The sequence below is a fragment of the Centroberyx affinis genome, unplaced genomic scaffold (assembly GCF_046629955.1).
Source record: "Centroberyx affinis isolate AG114_WGS23_722 - 3 ecotype Tasmania unplaced genomic scaffold, CSIRO-AGI_Caff_v1 ptg000058l_1, whole genome shotgun sequence".
NCBI lineage: Eukaryota > Metazoa > Chordata > Actinopteri > Beryciformes > Berycidae > Centroberyx > Centroberyx affinis.
The window spans coordinates 213,058-236,610 of record NW_027278769.1 but is presented as its reverse complement, the minus strand read 5'-3'; the positions used below and the strand labels follow the sequence as shown (position 1 = coordinate 236,610).

The 23,553-nt window shown below is 42.6% G+C and overlaps 1 protein-coding gene across 2 annotated transcripts in view; it reads right to left on the bottom strand.

Moving 5' to 3' along the window:
* The window catches only part of galnt16 (UDP-N-acetyl-alpha-D-galactosamine:polypeptide N-acetylgalactosaminyltransferase 16), a 32,483-nt gene extending 14,410 nt beyond the window's left edge, over window positions 1–18,073 (bottom strand). The window contains exons 1-6 of one of the 2 annotated variants that reach the window (XM_071519304.1): window positions 17,666–18,073; window positions 11,287–11,468; window positions 9,208–9,306; window positions 9,013–9,080; window positions 5,292–5,357; window positions 989–1,110 (exon numbers count right to left, since the gene is read on the bottom strand). In XM_071519304.1, the coding sequence (XP_071375405.1) occupies window positions 989–1,110; window positions 5,292–5,357; window positions 9,013–9,080; window positions 9,208–9,306; window positions 11,287–11,468; window positions 17,666–17,866 (738 nt within the window). In that variant the 5' untranslated portion in view covers window positions 17,867–18,073. The remainder of the gene's footprint in view (window positions 1–988; window positions 1,111–5,291; window positions 5,358–9,012; window positions 9,081–9,207; window positions 9,307–11,286; window positions 11,469–17,665) is intronic. The other variant, XM_071519313.1, reaches the window with a different exon arrangement.
* Window positions 18,074–23,553: the final 5,480 nt, after the last annotated feature.

The window sequence follows — 23,553 nt, the reverse complement described above, 5'->3', positions numbered from 1 at the left end:
TTCTTTTGAGCTGCAGGTAATCTTTCTAAAGTTATGACAAGAAAAACTTTTGATGATATGAATCGTAGTTTTCTGTCAAATTATCGCAATTATATTTTTTTCAGTCCTACTCTGCATGCTGTGCTCGCTTGCATGACAGTGTGAAACTGATGCAGAAAAACAATCCGTGACAGTGTGAGCCAGGGTGAGAAATGAAAGCGAGCTCGGTGCAAAAATGTCCTTGAAAGTTCATGTGAAATTAAAAATGCAAAAAAAAACACCCTGCATAATTAAGAGCACCCTTTTTTTGTGCATTTCACCCTTTTCACATTGTTTTTGTTCAGTTGTGACCGTTTGTGACATATTCAAGCGTGAATGCGAGCGTTGACCCCCGCGGGCCACCGTAGATGATTCACGCAAGCCTTTATGACCGGGGGGATTCTCCGGGTGAGAAAAATGTTTTTGATCAGAAAACAAACCGAGCGTGCAGCCTGAAGCGGCAGAAACTGTTGGTGCGACACAGCCAGCAGTAGAGGAAAAATGCCGACTGCACACAAAACCACTGCATCAACAACAAAATAAAACAACCAATATCATAAAAAAAACTCAGCAGTGGAGGGGTGGAAGATGGACTGGGTGGGGAAAATGGCTCCATCCTCTTCTGTAAGGCCGGTTTCCAGCAGTGGGGAAGAAATGTGTGATGTGTGGTAGATTATGATTTAAAATAAAGCCAATCCTAGTGGTACAAATTGAATGTTTATTGGCCAATGTGCCAATTATTTCATAGTTTAATAAAAATTGCCCCCTAAAAGTCCTTAAATGCCCCTAAATATCAGATGAAGGTGGTGAAAAATGCCCTCTGGAAAGTTTAATTTCTTACCCTGGTGTGAGCCAAGTTCAAGCTTCAATGTGTGTGTGTGTGTGTGTGTGTGTGCTTGCTTATGAGAGCTGCACGTATTAAGTGTCTAATTGGAGAGTGTGAATGATGGGGGGGGGGGGCGGCCTGTACCTCCTTGACTCTCTGGATCATGGGCTGCAGCCAGTCGGTGTTGACCTCACAGTGGCTGTCTAAGAAGGTCAGGATGGAGGCCGAGGCGGTGTTCGCTCCTCGCACCCGAGACCGGATCAGACCTGCGGGAAACAGGCAGATACCCACCGTCTGATTACAATTTGACACAACTGAACGGCTTTGGTGCGAAGAGAGATATCCACTCTTGACACCAAATGTTACAGAGGGGTTGCTGGCATGAAAATAAAGCACATTATGGGTCACTATTAAAGGAAAAATCCACCACAGATATTCTTACATCGTTTTTCCTCAAATATTTACAGATGAATTTTAGCAAAGCAAAGTTTCTACAGAATGGTTTCATAGCATTTTGGAATGAAACCATTTAATAGGATTAGTCTAAAGTTGACACCGGAGTGCCTCCTTGCTTTTTGCTCCAGGAATTACTTTAAAATTGCTTGTAAAAAAAGTTGCTAATTTGGAGTCAAGGGTAGAGTCTATTTTAAAGGAAACAAAGTTTAAGAGTCTTTATTGCTATGGCGACCCAGAGCTGCCTTCATGAAAGGTCTCTCAAGAATTAGATTAGTCTGTATAACACATTTCAGTTTTATCTAAGCTCTGCAGTTAATTAGGGAGATGCGTTTCATCTTTTGAAAAGTTTTGTTCCAAAATCAGACACCCACCATTAGAGAAAGTGACACAAACTCTTGCAAAATGGTTGACACCATAAAATTAAGGCTTTTTAAAAAGCATTGTCCTCTAAATCCTCTGAATCCTCTATATTTTGGTGATACTGAATAAACTGCAGGTACTGATTTTTACCCAATGGATATATATGTAGCATTTTAGAACTGAACTCGCCAATTAAATATGTCTAGATTTAACAAGATGTTGGGAGGCTGCATTGTTTGCTGTGTAGTTTTTCAGCTAAACTCTCTGGTTAATTAGGGAGTTTTCTCTTCCTCAGCTCACAGAATGAGCAGAGCGGAAAAATAACATTTGTTTATAATGAGGAAGATGAGCGGCGGGGAGGCAGTGCTTTTTCTCTTAAGCTTGAGTACCTAAATTCCTCAGTTTGGTGAGGAGATGCATTTTGTAATTGGTTTTAACAAGGCAGACGCTCTCTAATATCACACAGACTGCAGCACGGAATAAACAGGATTTAACTCGAGTTGGTGAGAGATAACTCACTAACTTTGGTATACAGCAACACATTTTTTAAACAGAAAAACTAGAAGGCAGGACAAATTATTCACAGTATGGAACAACGCACACCAACCTAGTGGAAAAGTCACATAAAACATCTAGTTTGATCATAAAAAGTAGGCAAACAAAACAATGCAAAGTCTGTCATGCACTGTCCCTTCACCTTTTGTTCTTATGTCAGCATGTAATGTGAATCTCTGTCATTTACTCTACCGAGTGAATAAAATCCTTCATAATAAATGGATTAAGTTAATGATTTTTTTCACTTGTCATGGATTTTCTTTATAATAATAATAATAACTTTATTTATATAGCACCTTTAAAAACAGAGTTTACAAAGTGCTTTGACAGACAATAAAAGCAGAATACTCAAATTATGAATTTAAAAGGCAATAAAACAATAATAAACAGGGATTAAATTCATAGGAGGACAGAGGTGGAAAAGAGCAAACAACAAGTAAATAGTGGTATAATCGTAGGATTAAACCAAAATAAATAAAATAATAGAATAAAAGTAAGATAAAATTAAGATAGAGTTAAGATAAAAGATAAAAGACGTAAAAAAAAACAATAGAAAGACAATAAAAAGATGATAAAAAAAAGCCGATAAAGAGACAATAAAAAGCCAATAAAAGATAAAAAAGTTTTTGATAAAAGATAAAAGTGACTTAAAGACTTTACACAGTCTTTAAGTCACGCCTGAGCTCCACTCCACTCCCTCAACACACCCATGTAGCATGACGAGAACGGCCGGTCCAGTTCTAACCTGCTTACTGTATGTTTCGTCAGCCTGAGTTTTGTCAGCCAAAACAATGTCTTCAGGCTACAGGGGAGAGCAGCAGCACACAGGCAGCAGCCTGAGTCAGAGGGAGTATCAGCAGACAAATAAACAAATCAGTGGGTTTGGTTGTTTTGGCTCTGCCTTTCAGGTTGGCTGCTCTTTCCTGTTGCGTACGTCTGAAGTTTAATTAAAAAATGTTTGAATAATTCACTTGAATGGTTAATAATTCAGTTCATATTAATACCGAAGAGATGAGCAAGCAATGAAAATGTAATCACAACCAGGATTAATAATGGAACATCTCCTAGGAACACAGCGGCGGCACTTCACTAACCCTAAGTTCCTGCATCGAATATCGTTTGCCAACAAAACTTCCAGACTCGCTTACGTACGCTGAATTTCTGACTAGATGTTATTATTAATTGCTTAGTGTGATAAACCGTCAGACGAAGGTCAACAAACTATCAGCTTGGAGGGAAAATTAGTCCTGAATGCTACGCTGATATGAATTTTTTAAGATATGGCTTGCAAATACATTTCTGGTCATTTTTGCTAGATCTTTATTCTTTATCTTTCTTCTCCATTTTAACAGAGGTGGGGACTCGAGTCACATGACTTGGACTTGAGTACAAGTCACAGTTTTAACTGCTTGAGACTTGACTTGATGCATGAAGAGAAGACTTGAGACTTGACTTGACTCGGGTCCTGGTGACTTGGGACTTGACTTTGATGACTTGAAAAGGTTTCTAAAGTCTTGACTTGAGATCTTGTGTTTGTGTAAATGACTTAGATTGAAAGTGATGAGATTTGTTCCGGCAGACGACTGAATTTTAATTCTGTTTTCTGAATTTGTATGGAATGATTGAATTTATTGAAGTTGAAACTGATTATAGAAATCAAACTCATGATGACTCATGACTCTTACCAAGTTTTTAACCTATTAAAACCACATTGCATTGAAAAGTCCTAGATATTTAGTTTTCTTTAAGATATTAAATTGATACTGGACTCTTGATTTGTTCTGACTTGACTTGCTGTTCTACATTTAGACTTGAGACTTGACATTAGTGACTTGGACTTGACTTGGTAATCTACATTTAGACTTGGGACTTGACTTGAGACTTGTACCTCAAGACTTCAGACTGACTTGGGACTCGAGCGAAGTTGACTTGGACACACCTCTGCATATTAATGATAAAAACTTCAAGATTAAGATTTAGACTTACTTAGGCTAAGGTACGATTAGTGCCACACCTCACCACACCCATGTAAAAACAGTAAAGGCTCTAATTATCCATGATTACATGCATAATCCTCCACCTCCAACTAACCACGAATGCCTCAGGTTATTTATTTTCATGTTTTTATTTACCTGTTAAAGGTAACGTGTACCATTTTAACATTGATAAATCATTACCACATTAATTTTGAGGCATTAGTATAATTACCGTAAACAAACAAGACTACCACAGAGATGACTGGCAGCCTCTACTAGCCTCTACACTGCATTTTACATTACATTTCACAGGGAATCTGCTGGGTTGCTTTACAGCACAAAACAGGAAGAGGGCGCTGTTTTTCCAGCACAATCTAAAGCTAATCTAAAGCTCTCAGACTTTTTCGCAATGCAGATGGTGTAAGGAGTGAAAAGGAAAAATCACTTCCAACAAATTTATCCTCTTTTATCATTCTATCCTTTTTTATTAGCTGAAATCACGAAGTGGGGCGGCAATAGAGAAGATCGGCCCCATCCCCACTAATTGAGACTCTGTAGATTCGCCCTGTTTGCCCAAATGAAATTCTGGTGTCAGGTTTGATCACTTCTCCACCCACAAGAAGTCACGAATCAAAACTTCAGAGTGAAATCCAAACTGTCTCCTAAGCAGCAGCAGAGGAAGCTGGACTCACTAGATCTTTTCCTCTCTCGTCTCTTTGGTTTCCTTTTTGTATAAAGCATCACAGACCGGCCGGGCTGGTAAACATGAGCGAGCTGTGTGACGTTTACTGACCTCACCTTACAGGATTTCTGGGTGTCGAAGTTCACATTTTTCAAACAGTTACCTCTCGCTGCCATTTGGAGCCTCCAACATGTGAAGTCGCCCAGTGCAGCTTTAATTTTTGAGAAACTCTCGTACTAACAATGCCACTAGCGTGAGATAGAGGCTTCCAGTCGTCTCCACCACAGTCTCACTTGTTTTCAGCAATTGCGCCAACATATATCGATGTTTAAAAATGCGAAACGCAGCACCTTTAAATCCGGCGTCCTCTTTTCCATTAAGCCTGTGTCAGTTTCCCCCCCTGGCCCTCCACACTCACCCTCTCTCCTGCCGTTCCTCAGGCAGTGCACTTTGGGGATCTGGGAGAGCAGCTGGCAGTCCTCAGCTGGAGGAGGAGAGCAGAGGAGATGGGATGTTATGGTGGAAACGGAACACACACCGAGAAAAATATGCCTTCTCATTCTCCGTCTCCCACTCACACACACACACACACACACACACGAGCACGGACACAAGCGCAGTCATACCGCACCGTCACCCACTGTCACACATACATGGATTTATGCAGCCGTATAAACACATGGACATAGTTACAGTGACGCATGTACACACACACACAGTAACAAAGTCAGGCATGGTTACACACACACCACACACACACACACACACACACTCACAAGCAGGCACACACAGTCAAACACATACACATTTGCACAAATATACAAACACACAATTTCACACACACGGACATATGTTCGCTCACACTCACATGCACAGAAGCTCACAAACACAGTCACACACACACACGCATATGCACAGATACACACACACGCACACATACACTCACTGCCATATACAGTATACTGCTGAAGTACACCTATCACATTTGAATAAAACATCTATTGCTGCTCCATCGCAGCCCTGCACATAATTAGAAACACATAAACACAAAAAAAAAAAATGCACAATTTTAATCCGCTGAACTCTCAAACAAAAGGCTGCATTTCACCAGATAATCAAATTCAAAATCCTTGTTCCATAAACAAATCACACAGATCGGCCTCATTCCCATCGTCTCATCTCTCTGTTACGGTACAATATCTGGCATGGATGGACTTTTTGTTGATTTGTAAGGACAGACATCATTATAAGCAACACACAAACACAGGTACTCTCTCTCTCACACACACACACACACACACACACACACCCTTGAGAGGATTAGAGTGCGATCCTGCCGAGGCTTTCTGGTTAGATCAGGCAGATCCCTGCACAGTCTTACCGGACTCCAGCAGAGAAAAACAAGCATGACAAGTTCTAATCCTGCCTGATGAAATTTGCTGTGTGTACAAACCTGTTTGTTTGTGTTTACTGTGCGTGTAAGCTGATGTGCACCGTGTGTCGGGGGACCTGTGCATGAGAGCAGGAGTGTATTAGTGCATTAGCAGCGGGACAGCTGGTGTGTGTGAGAGAGGGGTGTGTGTGTGTGTGTGTGTGTGTATCGAGAGGGGGTGGGAGGGTTTCAATGGCAAACCACTCGGGGGACGGACAGCAGAAAGTCATGGATCACACCCACTGAGCAGATGTTGTATACTTTTAGACAGATTGCGTGTGTGTGTGTGTGTGTGTGTGTGTGTGTGTGTGTCTGTATCAGAGGGACGGTCACCCTGACTTATGGAGCTGCTAACCCATCTAAATGAATTGCGCTATGGGTTTCAATGGAGAGTTTTAATGTAGTGTCACATGATGGTCTAATGCTATTTCAGAGGCTTTGGTATGTGTGTGTTAGTGTGTGTATGTATTTTGTGTGCATGTTTATTTGTCTTGCGTACTTGGGTGTGCACGAGTGCACAAGCGCATGTGTGTGTGTGTGTGTGTGTGTGTGTGTGTGTGTGTGTGTGAGGTGAGTCCATGTGTGTGCCCAGACACTATTGGAGTCACATGCTGTCAGTTGGACTCGCAGCAAAGATCACTGTCCTTGATTATGGACGGTGCTCTTACGATTAAGGCGAGAGACTTAATAGGATTATGGAGAGGCAGGACAATCCCTCCCTCTGCTACTGACACCCCCCCCCCCCCCCCCCATACCCCCCACCCGTCTGCCGGCCGGCCAGGTCACATCTCAGCCTGTCTCTGTCTGCTTGTGTCGGAGCTCACACTCTCACTGCCTCACGTGACTGGCTGTCTGAACCTCAGCTGCACGTTACCATAGTATGACCTGGAATTGAATTTAAGACCAATCGAAAAACCAAAAACCAAAACCAGTCTATTTATGAAACTATAAATGAGACGTATATAAGACGGTTTGTTTGAAGCCCTATTGTGTTTGGTGAAGCAGAAAAGGAACATGTCTTGCGTATTGCAACACTAACCCTGTGTGGACATGCAGCGCGAAGAAGCCTGTCATTGCATGGTGAAAGAAATAAGACACACAATAACTGGATTTAAGACATTTAATACTTTTCAGGTCCTTACATTTAGATAATTTATTTACAGACTTTGCCAGACTTTTTAAGGACGTGGTTATACCCTGACATACTGGGTCTAAGCTCTTTATGAGGACCATGTTTTGTGAATATTAAAGCACTTAAATCACCATATTAGACCATGTTCACACTGCAGCTGCAAGTGTCACAATTCAGATTTTTTTCCCTCACATGTGACCCAAATCTGATGCTTTCCAGTCAGTGTGAACAGCAAAAATCTGCATGGAGTTGCATTTTTTTTTATTCTGACTACATGTGACTTGTATTTAAATGCTCAAATTGGAATTTGTCAGCGTTGCCATGACAATACATATACGTCATGTCATTCACCTGAGACAACTGTCATAATTTTGGCTCCACAGCAGCTTGTCTGAGCCAGCGTTGGCTTGGAGGACAACGAGATGCAACAATGGAAAGAAAGACAAAAATTGCTATTTGGGGAGACGCCTCAATTCAGTCAAAACTTGAAGACACATACTGTAACCAAAGTGTGTTTGAAACAATTTAGAGTTAAATCAATATTGAATATCGGAGTCCCTTCCATGTTAGTTAGCAGAGAGTGGGAGACACTTATGTACAAAAACAGATTTCGGATTGACAATTGTACACATTGCACCAGATGGGTGGCTCAGTATCTTGCTCCAGCACATTTTTGACAGGAAAAGACACATTGGCAGGAATCATATTTGTGATTTTCCGCTTACGGGACGGTTTCTCTAACTGTTTCTGCTAACTTGCGGCTCGGCTCAGTGTGGGTGCAGGTAGACTGGCAGACGCAGAGGGGAATAAACGAAGCATTAGTAACCTAATAGAGCTCCTGCTGCTGCCGCCGCAGAGGCTCTACTGTTTAGATGTCTCGCCAGCTCTGACACCTCTCTGTGTGTGTGTGTGTGTGTGTGTGTGTGTGTGTGTGTGTTAGTGCCTAATACAAAGTGAATGTAGGCCATTGTGCTGTTCCCAGAGAGACCAGATGCATGTGGTGGTTATTAGAGAAAGTGTTGTGGATAGTGTAAAGCATGAGCTCATGTATTACTTCTGCGTAATGCTGACAAAGGGGAATAATGACTGTAATGCGGTTCTCCATTCATACAGTTCACCCTCATCAGTTACTTCCAAAATAGCCTGTTCCTCATGACGCTATCAACTTTGACTCAACTCCTCATTTTCTGTAGTGTCGAGGTAATCTAGACCTCCAATGCCCTTGGTGACCAGTTGCAAAGAAAGTAAGCAATTTCACACGCCGCTAAACTCCTTTTCTGCATTGTTTCATCCCTCAGCAGCCTCACTGATCAGCTACAGAAAGAAGTAAGCCATTCCTCAGGATGCTACCACCTCCGATTCAATTTCTGATTTTCTCTAATGTCAAGTTTCGACCTTCAGCATCTTCAAAGCCCCTCCTGTCTCTTGACATTATCGTCCCCCCCCCCCCTACATTTTCCGCCTTCTCATCTGCCGGAATATTCCTCTGACATTAGCGTCAGCCAAATTCGGAGCGGGTGCCAGCGTGAAAAGAGCTGAACGTCTTGCAGCAATAGAAAAGGGCAGAAAACTCACGGTCGGAGCTGAAGTCATCTATCAGGATTATTTCCTGAATCAGAGGCGGGGGGCTCCGCATCAGGACGCTGAGGGAGGGGGAGGGAGGGAGGGAGAGACAGATATGGGAGAGAGATGAGAGGAGAGATCACAGAGAAAAACAGTCTGCGTCATAGTTCATCGTCTCGTCGGGCCGTCGGCGAGCGACCTCCGTACCTTTTGATGGTGCGAAGGAGAGTAGAGCGAGCCTCGTTGTGGAAAGTGATGATGATGCTCGTGGAGGGAAGCTCTGTGTCATAATTCACAGCCGCACACCTGGAGAGAATAACACAGAACTGAATGTGAGGAGGTTGATCTTCTCTCTCTCTCTATCTGAGGAAAACACACACATCTAGTGCTGAGATGATTAGTCGATCAACAGAAAATTAATCAATTATAATTTTGATAATCGATTACTTTTCGTTTTAGTCAATTCTCAGGTAAAAATCCCAAACATTCACTTTTGGTTAAAGCTTCACCGATGCTAAGATTTGCTGCTTTTCTCCGTTTCATATCGTTATAAACTGAAAACTTTGGGTTTTTTTGGCTGCTGGTCAGACTAAGCAATTTTAAGAATCACTTCTGCTTCTGGTAACTTGTGATGGGCATTTGTCATTACTTTTGACATTTTCTAGACTAAATGATTAATAGATCAATCGAAAAAGTCGCTAATGAAAATAATCGTTATGTCGTCATGTCTAGCAAGTGGCGATAGCAGTATCCATAATCACTGAAGGCAGTGATACACAGGGCAACTGTCTGGGCAACTCTGAGTACTCCTCAGTATTGTTGCTAGAGTGACATAGAAATATTCGGTTGCCAAGCAACATCTGAACAGATTTCTGACCCTGTGTCTTAATTTGATACCTGTTGCTGGGAGCTTTAACCCTAGACCGTTAAAAGGGCAGTTCAGACTAAATGACTGGCCTGTTAACATCCTGTCACACACTCTGCCGCGGGGAAAAGATGGGCGTCACACACATGAAGACGAGGGTCACTCACTAACCGATTCTGTCATTCAAAAACATTTTCCCATTTGTCCAGAACAGTTCACTGTAAATAGAATTAGAAAATAGCCGTTCTATCGTTTCTTGCTCCAAGGTAGAGAAGCTACAGTTTACATTTACATTACAAATGTGTTTTGAAGTGACATTATTAATACTGGTTAACTTTTGTATGAGGCTCCTTTCACTTATTGCACACTTATGTAGATTGATGCCAGCATGTTGCCATTGTATACCATTTTATATGAGATTTATCCCTCCAAATGAAGTTGTACAGCATTTTATCAAGCGTGGAGCAAGTGGCGTCAGAAATCCTACTGATGTTAACTATCTAATGGGAGTTGTTGTTGTTGTGAAAAGCGACTTCTCTTTCGGTGCATTCTCTTTTCTTTAATTCCCATTGGCTGTTGCCAGGGTCTCAGCTCTCAGATTTCAGGTCTTGGTGAGTCTTAAGACCGCTTCACACCACACAAACCCGGCCAGTCTGGGCCCGACAAAATCTCAAAACCCATTTAGAAAAGCTCTTGTCAGGCTCCAACCGGTCTGGAGTCACCAGGAGGACCAAAGTCTCCAGTTTGGAGCACAATCACACTATGGAAACTGTGGGCCAACCAATGGGGTCGAGTGCCCCCCCTCCTCCTCCTCCAGACTCACCTGAACGGTTAGGATGGTCCAGTCCGGCTTAGAATCTACATTAAAATCATCTAGTGTGATCAAGGGCTGAGACAAAATCAAATATCACAATATTTTAGACCAAATACCTCAATATCGATAATGTGATGATATTTTGGGGGAATGAGTGCTTTCATAAGCCATTTACACACAAGATAATTTTGGTAAAAAAATTACCAAAAAATTGGTAATGATCATTAGTAATCAGTAATATGGATATGTTGAGCAGATAAAGCCAGTCGTTTTTCATTTTACTCAGCCAGAACCAGCTAGTAAGTTCAGAAAATTGCATCACTTGCATCGCCTTTAAGACCAGGAAGAACTAACATTTAAGTTATTTCACAATATTACGATAACCAAAATCCCAGACGATATCTAGTCTCATATCACGATATCTATATTATATGATATATCGCCCAGCCCTAGTGTGACCTAGCCTTTACAAGTATAACAATCCTAAACTCCCTTTTTTTTCGATCCAACTCCCAATCCATGTGCATCTTAAGCGAGATTAGGCCTTGATCTCCTTAATGCAGATGAAAACGGGCAGCTCTTGGGCGGAGGTGTTTACTGTCCTCACCTGTAGTGGCGGGTGTCCCTGATGGCTCTCTCGCTGCCCAGCCGGTCGCTCTCCTGCAGGTTGAAGGCGTGCTCTCTGTACGGGTCGTCGCCCGGCTTCAGCTGCTTCCCGGACAGGTAGGCCTTCTCGTCGAAGCCGCCCAGCAGCTGGCCCTGCTGCTCGGCCCGGGGCGGCTGGGTCACCTGCAGGGAGAGTCACACATCACACTTGGTGATTTGTCGTATGGTATAACATGTTCACGAGCTCTTTTCTCGCAAATTTCTGACTTTAATCTCAGAATTTCTGAGTGTTTTCTTGGGAATTTCTGAGTTTTTTCTTGGGAATTTCTGAGTTTTTTCTTGCAAATTTATGAGTTTTTTTCTTACAAATTTCTGACTTTAATCCCAGAATTTCTGATTTTTTTCTTGCAATTTTCTAAATTGTTTTTCTTGCAAACTTCTGACTAGGAGTTTTCTCTCAGAATATTACCCCCCTCCCCCCAGCTGCAGTACAAAAAAAAACAATTCACCTACAATGGCCCTAATACTCTTCCCCAGAAAAGTGACATCAAAAATTTGGAATTACTTTTTTTTTTTGGGGAACTAGCCACCCAGCTCGCACGCAATGTCCAAGTAATATAAATAATAATGAAGATTTTGGTGGGATTTGCCAAATGGCAAAGACACACACACACACTCTCTCTCTCTCACTCTATCACACACACACACACACACACAGAGTTTAAGGGGCTCAACAGGGAGAATATGAGTTGTTTGCAGCTTGTCAACAAAGCGCTCCTTCACTGTTATCACTTCTGTCAACAAAACGCTCCTCTGCCACATCTATTATTACTGTGTGAAATGACTGGATGACACACGCAACATCCTCATAAAAGGCATGTCTGGTATGTTGCCGCTCACCCTCTGTCTTCATTTGTTGTGCAGAAAAACAGCCGTGCTTTCAGAAGGACAGACGCACATTTTTGAAATTCCTGCATGGATTAGAGTCATAAACCTTGCTCAACCTATAAAGGACCAACTAAACCTTTGAGTCAAGCGAAACAGAAAAAAAAAACCTTGAAACATGAGGTCTGAGGTTTTCCCAATATGTGCTATAACTAGGGCTTATTTCTTTTATTATTCAGGTCATATTACAATGTGAAATGCCTGAAATACACATGCAACATCCTCATAAAAGGGATTTTTGTTCTGTGCTACATGTATGCAATAACTAGGACCTACTGTATTTCTTATTCATGAACCTTACACATTTACAATCTTGAGATACTGTAATATTTGTTTTATTACAGTGGTCTGGGTGCTGTGGTTTCCCCTTGCAATCATCCACACTACTGGTTGCTTGCAACATTGGTAATCTAGGAATTTAAGCTTGTTCTCATTGTAAGTCGGCCTGGGTAAGTATCAGCCAAATTATTAAAATGCAAATGCAAATTTCTTATTCAGGTCACCATGTCAGTACTAACAGGGCAAAATGGGACGAGCCCTCATCAAGTCAGAATGCACACTCTATAAATCCTCAGTAATTAATGGATTTTCCCACAAGGAGCTGTAACACTTGGCGGCGGTCTAGTAGGAGGTTAACACAGCTGCTGGATACATATGGAGAGATGAGGATAGCCCACATCAAAGTGAAACAGCGGCAAGACGGACGGATGAATGGATGGATGGGTGGAAAGAAGAAGAGAGAGGGAGCAGCTTTGTTCTGCTGCTGCGTTATTAACGGTCTGTCTAGTAGAGGCTTTACAGAGAGCTCCTGCCCAGGTTCAGGGAGTATGACTTCACTTTCCATCCGTCCAGAGGAGGGGCGTCGTGAACCCCAAATTTTTGAGGGGGCATAAATTCACAAACAACATGTCCCTAATGCAAATCAGTAGAGAATGTAGATAATTCAACATATTTCATATTTTTACAACAGTTGCACTTTCAAATACAGCTATCTCAGCGGTGCCAACTTATTTGCAGAAGGAATTAAAAACATAAGAAGGGGGGGATTATGGGGAGATATACCTTGGTAATCTACAAAAATCATCATGTCTAAACATTAAAAATGAAAAACAACAAAAAATGGCACTCCAGGGATAATAAAAAAAAAATAACAGAAGTACACGAAGAAGGCACTTCAATCCTCCGTCCACTGAATTAAATATGAAGCTGCTCTGGAAGACGAACACATGTCTGCTGGGTCTTTTATGCCGAGTTAAAAGACTCTACAAATCAAATACAAGTCTAATCCGCCTGATTGGCTGCACATCAAAGCACTTCAGTGGCTGTGAGTGTGGTAGTGACAGCGGACGGGGTCCTGCAGGGGACACAAGACCTGCCTGAGGACCCGACTGTGTTCTGGTGATGTTGTGGGTTCGAGTCCAAGTCATGACCTTTATCAGGACTCATCCAGGCAGGAAACTACTGTACCTTTTTATTTATCGTCTTCAGGTCACAGTGGTTGGTTAATCCCAGAAAACGTTTTTAATATTTTACCAGCCAAGTGTATTTTTATGGTAGAATAGGGCCGCCAAAATGATGGCTAGTTATCTGGAAAAATGGCTAGTAGAATGGCCACTTACAAAATTTGGAAGGTTGTTGGCATGGAAAAGATTCACAAGAAACTAGTGATAGTTGTATAAGTTCTGCCTTTCATATGTCAATGTTTCTCACTATATATAAGCGGCCACTTTCATAGTAAGTAATTTATTAGCCACCCATATAAGTGAGGCTTTACAAAAATCTGTTAAATCAGTTATATAATAATAATAATACTAATAATATGTTATTTATTAACACTTTTCAAAACAAATGTTACAAAGTACTTCACATAAACAAATCAAAACAAAAGGTGAGAAAAGCAAAGTTAAGATAAAACATAAAACCATAGTCACATATGGGGCTTCCAAGTTTCATACTACAAAAGCGGCCACTTTCATACTGTTAAACTTATAGAAATCATATATATTATGAACCCAAAATATATACAAATCATAGAAAGCAGGTATAGTATAGGTAATGAGTAGAGAATTAACATCAGTCAGTTATAAGGAGGAGGCCTATAGAAATGTATGCCCCCAGGCAGAATCTACCTAACTCCAACCAGTGAATTCTCCTATCTTTATCTTTCTACTATACACTATGTAATGCAGCAGAAATGCCATAAAAAGAACAGTAGGCTCCCTTTCCCGTCTCTCATTGTGTGAGATTGTGTTGCTTTATTTTGCCTTTTGAGTAAATGTCACATTCATAAATCTAGAGTATTGAAATACACTCCTAATATCCTCATAATTTCTCCACCTAATATAGATTTTTTATGAATCTCTGTTAAAGCTAAATAACATCAAAGCATGTAAAACATCCCTTTTGTTAGAAAAGATTGTTAAAAATATTAAGATGCTGTTGTTTATTTTTACAGTTAATCCCCAAGGAGGTGTATGTTCTCACCCTTGTTTGTTTGTTTATCTGACTGTCAGCAGGATATCTCAAAAACTGCTTAAACATATTTCCATGAGATTTGGTGGACAGATAGGCCTTGGACCAAGAAACAACTGATTACATTTTGGTGGTGATCCAGATGTGGGATTCCATCATTAGATGATTATCATTTTTAGCCATAACTATGAAACTAATGGAGATGGAGACTTGATTCCAAATCTGAAGGGAACGTTTGCAGGGTCAAAAAAGCAAATTAATGTAAAATTTAAGTGATTTGAATGATGTGTTTGGGTGTAACAGCAAGTTGGGAGAATTGTTCAGCGTTGGCGGAGTTTTCTGTTTATTAATGGAAAATGTTGCTAATTCTGATTGTACAAAAGGTAAAACTTAATATATAGTCTAATTCCCTTATACAATGTCCATATGTTCACATGTTGAATCCACAGCACCAAACCTGCTGGGCCAGAGATCCCAGCCTGCTCCAAGGACATGCACTGGAAACTAGTATTAGCTAAAATAATAGATAAAAGTATGGGAAATTGCTTATAATATGGCCTTGCGGTTGTATCTGTCCTTGGAAAAGTAACCCGCACATATGACTCTACAATGCACACAAGATGAGAGCGGTGACATCATGTGAAAGCTAAGGATAATGACAACTGATTAGCTGGATATGAACCCCGGGCAGATGTTCACAACGTGTCCTGCGCTGAGGCTGAGGCCGCAGCAGCAGATGTGCAGGTCGACCGGACTGTCGACCGAATGATAAAATGGAATTAACCTGACAACAAAGTTCACACCACATGCTCTTACTGCGGGACGAGGCTTAAAAGTAGTTTTGTGAAATTAGTCCACTCAACAGAGGAAATGAGGGGGGGGGGGGGGGGGGGAGTGAAGCCAGTGCAAACAGCTTTTACAGATGATGTCATTAGTGAATCGAATGCTGTTAATGAATGTGCTTAGAGAAGGAAAAAGACAGACAGAAAGACAGAATGAGAAAAGAAAGAAAGACAGAAAGGGAGAAAGATAGAACGAATGAAAGAACGAGAGCAAGAAAGAAAGACTCCCTTCAGTAAAGCCCTACTTTTAGGCTTTGTATGTACCAACCTTGTTTAACTGTGCCCTATTGGACTTAGTGCAGTGCTGGCAAGCCTTTCTGCTACAGGTCAGATTACCAGACGGAAATCTAAGTTTGGTGACAAAGGTGAACGACCCTGTTGTGCAAATCAAAGATCACAAAGGAAAAGCTGATGTGGAAACACTCAAATCGAAAGGATATATTTCAAAGAACAAACTGATGAGCGACACAAAGTAATGGCTGTGATGTTTTTTTTGCGGGCTGCCAGCAAATTTGCCACATCTGCTTGTAAGCTGCCCAAAACAAATGCTATAGCTGTCTTTTCACTATAGCTACACAAACACTGAGATCATTCAAACCGATTCCACATTTGTTTGCTTACATCTCCCTAACAGCTTCATATTCTTGGCCTGCCTGCACATATAGACGGAGAGCAGGGTTTCTTTTTTTTTTTAAGACTGTTTCAGTAAGGCTGTATAAATGCCACAGCAGCTTCACCGTTTGGCATTTGCCCTTCAATTATTATATTGTGTGAACAGCGTTTAATGTCTCCGCTCAAGTGAAACATTTTTGACATGTTGGCACACATCCTCGACCGCAGCTGAGAAAATTTCATTGGTCTTATAAAACTGTGTAAGAGGTTCCAGTGTGTTTCCTCAGAAGACCCTGACAGTACCAGCAGCACGCTCTGTCTCCTAAAAACACTAGGACACACATCATTAAGAGACTTGTCAGCTCAGTGATCAGCAGTGATTTAGTGGTAGAAAGGTGAGTAAACTGTGATTATTATAGGGCAAACAACTACTTTTATACACAAAAATCAATTACATTTCCATCAACTCACTGATTTTTGCCTTTTTCCCCTTAAAAAACCCTATTTTCATACAACTTAAACCAGTTTGATAGCACTGACTATGATATATTCTGCAATTAAAACTGTGGTTTAAATGAGTTTCGATGGATTACTCTCCACTTCATCCCTGGTTATCGGACTAGACACACAAGCTATAAGGTTTCCATGCCTTCATGCCTGCAGCCAAGTGTCTGGAAGAGCAGATCTCATAAACTCAGCTGGCACGAGCCCAGCTGCGAGCATAACGCTGCTCACACCATGTGTAGGCTATTTTGCAATCGGAGTGGTTACTGCAAAGCAAGCCTGGATACCATCACACCTGTTTACCAGAGGTTATTTTCACTATACTCCACCCTGCATGGCGCAAGCAGCGACGGGCGAATACAGACCAGAGCTTATTATTATTATTATAGGCCTTTAATAACAGGCTATTACAGAGGCAAGTCAACGAATGACAGAGGAAGGATGCCTCTTCCTGCCCGGTCTGAATGTTACAATGTTTTTCTTTCTCTTCCCATGTGCAATCCAAGAGAGATCCAGCGGGTCTCATCATGTTGTGGTTCACTGGGGAAAGGCGTTTGCGCACGACGCACAGGACTTATGGAAAGCCTCTTATGGGTGCTTGAAGTCCTCTGACGCTCGGGATCGGCGCGGAAGGACATGAAAACACCGATAACCGGGCTAAAGGGGCAGGCTGCAGATTACACAGCCTGTAAAATAATGGTATGGCTGCACGGGAGACGCTTATGATCCGTGTTTAAGCCGATGCTGCATGTTCCAATACCGTCAAAACGGGTTCAGGGAAACATAAGCGACTAGATATCCTGCTGTGACATTACCCAGCTGTGCATCATCACCACCACCACTACCATCCTCATCATCATCACAGGTTTACCACAAACACACACACATACACATCAACATGCAACACACACGCTCCTGCAGCTCGGCGCCTCCAGCGACAGCACCGTGCGCAGCGCCTCTCTCCTGTCTATCTGATGTGTAATTTCCCTCCAGCCCGTCACTCACTATCAGCGGGATGGTCCTGTCGTCCCGGTGGATCTCCAGCCGCCCGGCGGCCAGCTTCTGCCCATGGCCCCTGCCGCCGCGGGGCTGCGACGCCGACGACGGGGACGTCTGGGGCTTATTGTCCTGCCACAGGTAATAAAACGTACCCAAGATCCACGCAACGGTCAGAATTGCGATGGCGTTGGCCCGTATCCTGCGCATGGTGAGCCCATAAGGAGGGCTCCGGAGACGAGCCCGGCGGGTTCAGGTCCGTCTGCCGGCCGGGAGGAGACAAAAGCGCCGCGGAGAGATGAGCGGCAGAAGCTGCAGCCTCCCTGGTGATGGCTCGGCTCGAACCGCAGCGCAGCGCAGACAGGCAGCCTCTCTCTCCGTTAACAGGCTCTTCTGCCGGAGCGCTGCCTCTGCTGGGATTTGCGCACTGACAGAGCCGCGGTCCTAGCGCCGAGTCATATCTCCCCCCACCGCACACACACACACACACACACACGCACACACACCATCCACTGGCTACAATGAAGAGAGGATGTCCAATCTGCATCCAGCAGCTGAGCCGCACAAAGGTGCAGATCTGGGGGGAGACAGAGGGACATAACGCTTCCTTCCACCTCGATATCAGGAGAAAGATGAATTGTTCCACTTTCAATTACATCTTCTGCCCCTGTATTATTTCTCGCTCTGCTTTAGAAGCACAGCTGAGATTTACTGAAGCACATTGTGTGGTTGCCTTTGGTCACAGGAGCAAACGACCCTTCCCCTTTAAAAACGAAGCCCTTCCCCTGGTTGTTTGAATCTCTTGGTAATGCATTTTAAAGGCATTTGGACAACAAATGAGACTGTGTAGGGCATTTGGAACACAGGGGCAGCCTGTGTGCCATGTTTCATATTTTGATTCATGTTTGCCCTTCAGATCCGGGGTTCAGTTTATCAGAGTTTTACTGTATTTCACACCGACCGACAATTCTCCTAATTTTCTCTCATACCTGCAGACGTTTTGCATGTAAATTTGTGTCCTTTGTTTAAATCTTGCTGGTGAACTGAGGGAAAACAGAGTTGCATTTATGCTCCTACTGCCTATAGTATCAGACACACACACACACAGACACAGACACAGACACTACTACATGAAACCTGCACCCTTCTTGCCACCTACTGCTGTTCTTTTTAAGAAGAATCCTCATTATGCTGCTTATACATTTTGAGTTATGCATTTAAAATAATAGCCTCCAGTCTTAACACGGAGCAAATTAAGCAACGCATATGAATTGATTATGAGGAAAAAAGCATTTTGCAGTCTTTGAAGACCAGCAGCAGCATGAATATTCAACTGCTTCTGAGTTCGTTCTGCATTTGTACCGCTGACCTCTGTGACTATGACTTATTCAGCGTAGCCAAAGTAGGAATAAATCAGAGACATAAGTCAGAATACATTAGACTAAGAAGACCCCTTAAAATTCGTAAAGGCCTATAAACGGCCGCACAGGCCAGCAAGGAAATCACAGCGGAGCAATAACGCCCCAGAGGCATAACAGAGCCAAGGAGGCTGAGATTTTTCAACTTATTCCCCCTCTGAAAGAAGAAACATAAAAAAGGCCCACAGTATGAGCTCATCTAACCCCACCTAACAGCAATATACAGTATAAGGGCTGTTTGGTTTTACACAGCTGGCCCCACCACACCATAATAAATTGAGAATGCCAAATTCTCCACGTCTGAAACATAACAGTGTAAGGTAACCTGATCCAGAGGGATTTTGGGGAGGGGAAAGTAAGAATTGCAACAGAACCGCCAGAAAAGTCAATAAAATATTCAGCCTCAGACGCTCGGATACTGTTATGTATCATCAGTCTGTGCTGTTCAATGCATTCCAGGAGTTATTTTGTGATGAAGTGTTGTAATTGAAATGTTTTTGGTGAACCCACTTTCCCTCAATCTGCCTCATCTACTTCTACTTCAGTTAATGATTTCCTACATTTCCCAGAATGCCTTTTGACAACCTCCAGAGAACAGGCCTGGACTTGTTTCCTTCAGCTGTGGAGAAGACAGCGATAGCGATAGCAGAGCGAGAATATCTCCAGGCGAGAAAAAGTGAGAGTCCTTACTCATCGCATATCATGTCTTGTGGCTGCATTGCATTCTGGTCTATTGAAGCTACTGTGGGTGGAGAAATTGGTCTCTCTCCTCTTCTACGATGGATTTCTCCCTGTATGACTTTTAAACATCTCTTGGTGCAAAATGGCTCTAGAAGCACTCTCTCTTTGATTCTGAGGGACTGACGCCAAAACCTGACGTTTACCGTTGATGTTTTAGATCGCGGAAACATTTTCTGCTATGAAACTCCATTGTAGCTGCACTGGAAATATCTCAACGTGACGTTATGTCATCTACGTTTCACCAGTTATCTGCAGGAATAAGAAAAATACACCACCAAATGACAAAATGGACCCTGACATGCAACGTACATCACCAGTAGCTGTGTTTTAACAGAGTTCAAGTGTTTCAGGGTTTATTTTTCCTAATGAGAGCCTCTTTTCTTCTTTGGCACCAGGCAATTTTTTTTTTCCAACCACCACAAATAATTACACTTCAGAAAAATCATCACAAAGCCTATCGAGCTCCCGGGCAGAACTACTGTACGACTGGTGTCTCTCTGAAGCCCCGTACGTCTCGCTCGCTGGTCGAGCTGCAGTTAATCTCATTATACATGTAAGCCGTCTATTCCCTCTATCCCGTCCCCTCACGCAGAGACCCCAGAGCATGCGAAATCCGTCCCACATTCAGCTCAAACATGTACAGAGGGGGGAGGGGTGGGGTGGAAGGGGGGGGGGGGGGTCAGAGAGATCACAGCCACATCTGGCTCTAGGGTTGGAGATGTTTGTCTTCATTCATACGGACAGGGCCGTGCGTCCCGCGGCAGCGCTGTCACTGTTATCTCTGGGTAAAGACAGTGACGCCCCAAAGCAAGGAGGGAAACTCTCTGGACAGGCAATAGAGGAATGAGTGAACGCACACCCCCGTCTTGGTGAGGTGTTGGTATTGGCAGTTCAAAGGAAGGAATAAGTCTCTAGGCATGGCAACCCAACCCTGAAGTCTCTTACGTTATGTCCAGATTGCTGGGTACAGAGAGGAAACCGGCGTGACATCTGGAGTCTCTACCGCTCGTGTCAACAATTCCCCTCCTGAGACTCATGGAAAGACAAGGGGGCCACATTCCCATGTCTGGGAGTAAACCGAAAGAAAAAGGAAAAGAGAAAAAAAAAAAAAAGAATGATGGGAGACTTTCCAAAGTAAAATATGCTTGTGAATGGGTGGACTCTCTGGGAACTGGCACTGAAGAGTTGGCCTGTTACAAGCAGTGATGTGGAAAATAAGATTAGTGCTCCAATCAGTGATCACAACCGCCAAACGTCTCAGAATAGCATCAATCTGTTTTATTTTCTTCAAAAATAAGTACTTTCTTCTATCTGTCTTAATTCTTAAACCTAATATGACATGAAGTGATTGAAAAAAAAGTGACCAATGTAAAAACATATGGAGCTTCTTATTAAAGGATTGTATGTAACTTAGGCCATTGGTTTACAAAATGCTAACTCTTTTACAGACATTTTAGAGAGATTCAGTGATATTCAGGTGGCAATTTGTTTCCAAAATGGATATACTGCATTTTCTCTTCATATCCATGCAATGAAATTAGACCACAAATATTTAAATGAGTTTGAAAACAAGGGTTTAATAGGAGGGTGTGCCTTCCACTAAATCCCTCGCATTCCCCATCTGAGGTCCAAACCTTCGAAAGTTGACACACCCTCCAGAGCAAAAAATGTGCTTATGAATGGTTAAGAAAGTATAGGAAATATGAAAACAAGAAAACAAAGAGTAGGGAAGAGTAGATCACGTCTCCCCTGTTTGAGGAACAAACTATAGAAAGATGGCACACTTCTCAAAGCAAAATTTGCTTATATGCTCACTCAGCCTAGTGATTATTTAGACCCTCCAAAAGATTGTTTATCTGGATGACCCGGGTTCAAACCACCATGTCGACAAGCATCCGCCCTGCTGAAGCGCTCTTGAGCAAGACACTGAATCCACACCAGCTGCTGGGCTGCTGCTCTGTAACCCTGACCTCATCTTTTCCTTTCAGCTGGGTCAAAGGAAACAAGAATTTCTAATAATTCACGTTATCGCTGTAAAAATGGCAAGTACATGTGAAATATATATTATAAACTATGTCTGAAAGTAAGTATATCTGAAAGACAAATGCATATAGAGAGTAAAGGGGGTAAAGGAGGCCCCACATTCTCACTTGTGTGTTGGTGCTTCCTGCAGCCACTCCCACAGACCGTCACCAGCCTTTTAGTTCCACTGAGAAACACTGCTGGCATTTCAGACAACTATGCCAAAATGATGAATCCAGAAAGAGAACAAAGACACACAGAGGTCCCAGTGCGCGCAGGGCACACACACACACACACATGCACGCACACACACACACACACACACACACACACACACACACACAGGCACGCACACTTCCAATCTTCCAAAAAGACAAGAACAAAGAAGACACACAGAGGTCTCAGTGTGGAAGCATGTTTGTGCACACACACACACACACACACACACACACACAGAGACGGACGGGCATACACGGACACACATACTTATCAATGTGCACGTATACACACACACATACACACACACACACACACACACACGCACACACACACACTCTAGTGGTCTTCCAGAAAGACAGGAACAAAGACACAAGAGATCTCGGTGTGCATGCATGCATGCACACACACACACACACATATACACACAGACAAAAAGATGCACACACACACACTCAACCCCGAAAGCCTCTATGGAATTTCACTGTGATAATAGTGGAAACTTAGCCAATCGGCCCTTGGCTGTAACCACTGATCATGGTGCTCTGCGATGTGCAAGTTCAGTCTTGTGTGTGTTGCATGTGTGTGTGTTATGCAAATACAGTGTCAGAGAACACACACACACACACACACACACAAAGCAAGCAGGAATTTCTTTGAGCTTCTGTCCTGGTTGGAGGAAACGGACTGGTGGTCGACTCACCCACGTTTCCCATGATGCCTCACTGCAGACCTGGTCAAATAGCGTTTGGAGACTTCATGTCCGAGACACCAAACATTGATTTTGAAAAATAAAAGATTTTCCCTGACTCATCATTTAATATCTCTAAAATAGGAGTTTAGCAGTTTTATCATTGAGTCAACCATGGACTTAAAGGAAAACACTTCAGTTAGTGATTTCCTAAGTTTCCCAGAATGCCGTTCAACAGCCCCCCAGAGAAGCGGGGTTCTCTGTGCTGTATACATGTAGATGGAGTGATAGTGATGGCATAGTAAGTCTTTCCAGTTGAGAAAAAGGAGAGTGGAGACAGATCGATGCCCTGTTCAGTGATACAAGTTATGAGTCAAAGTTGTACTATTTCACACACTACCAACGCTCTGCAAAGTTGCAAAGCTGTGGCTGCATTGCATTCTGGTCTATTGAGGCTGCTGTCAGTGGAGAAATTGGTCTCTCTGCCTCTTCTGTGATGGATTTCTCCCTGTATGATTGTTGAATGGTGAATCTAGAAAGAATTGGTACTGTAAAGCGCTTTATCCCTTTAAGTTAACTACTATCTGTAAAAATGTACTGTAATTTTTTTTGTTCAATGAATCATTTTGTTAAGAGTAGATGCAACTTTTTCCAAAGCGTGGATGTCTCATTTTGGGAGGAAGCGTCTTTTGTGGTTTATTATGCAAGGAACACCAGACGGGTGGGGTTACAGACAGTGTCAGGACAGAAAGTTGTTAGTCACAGAAAAGTACAATAAACTGACTTTCTAATACTTTCAAACACTCCTG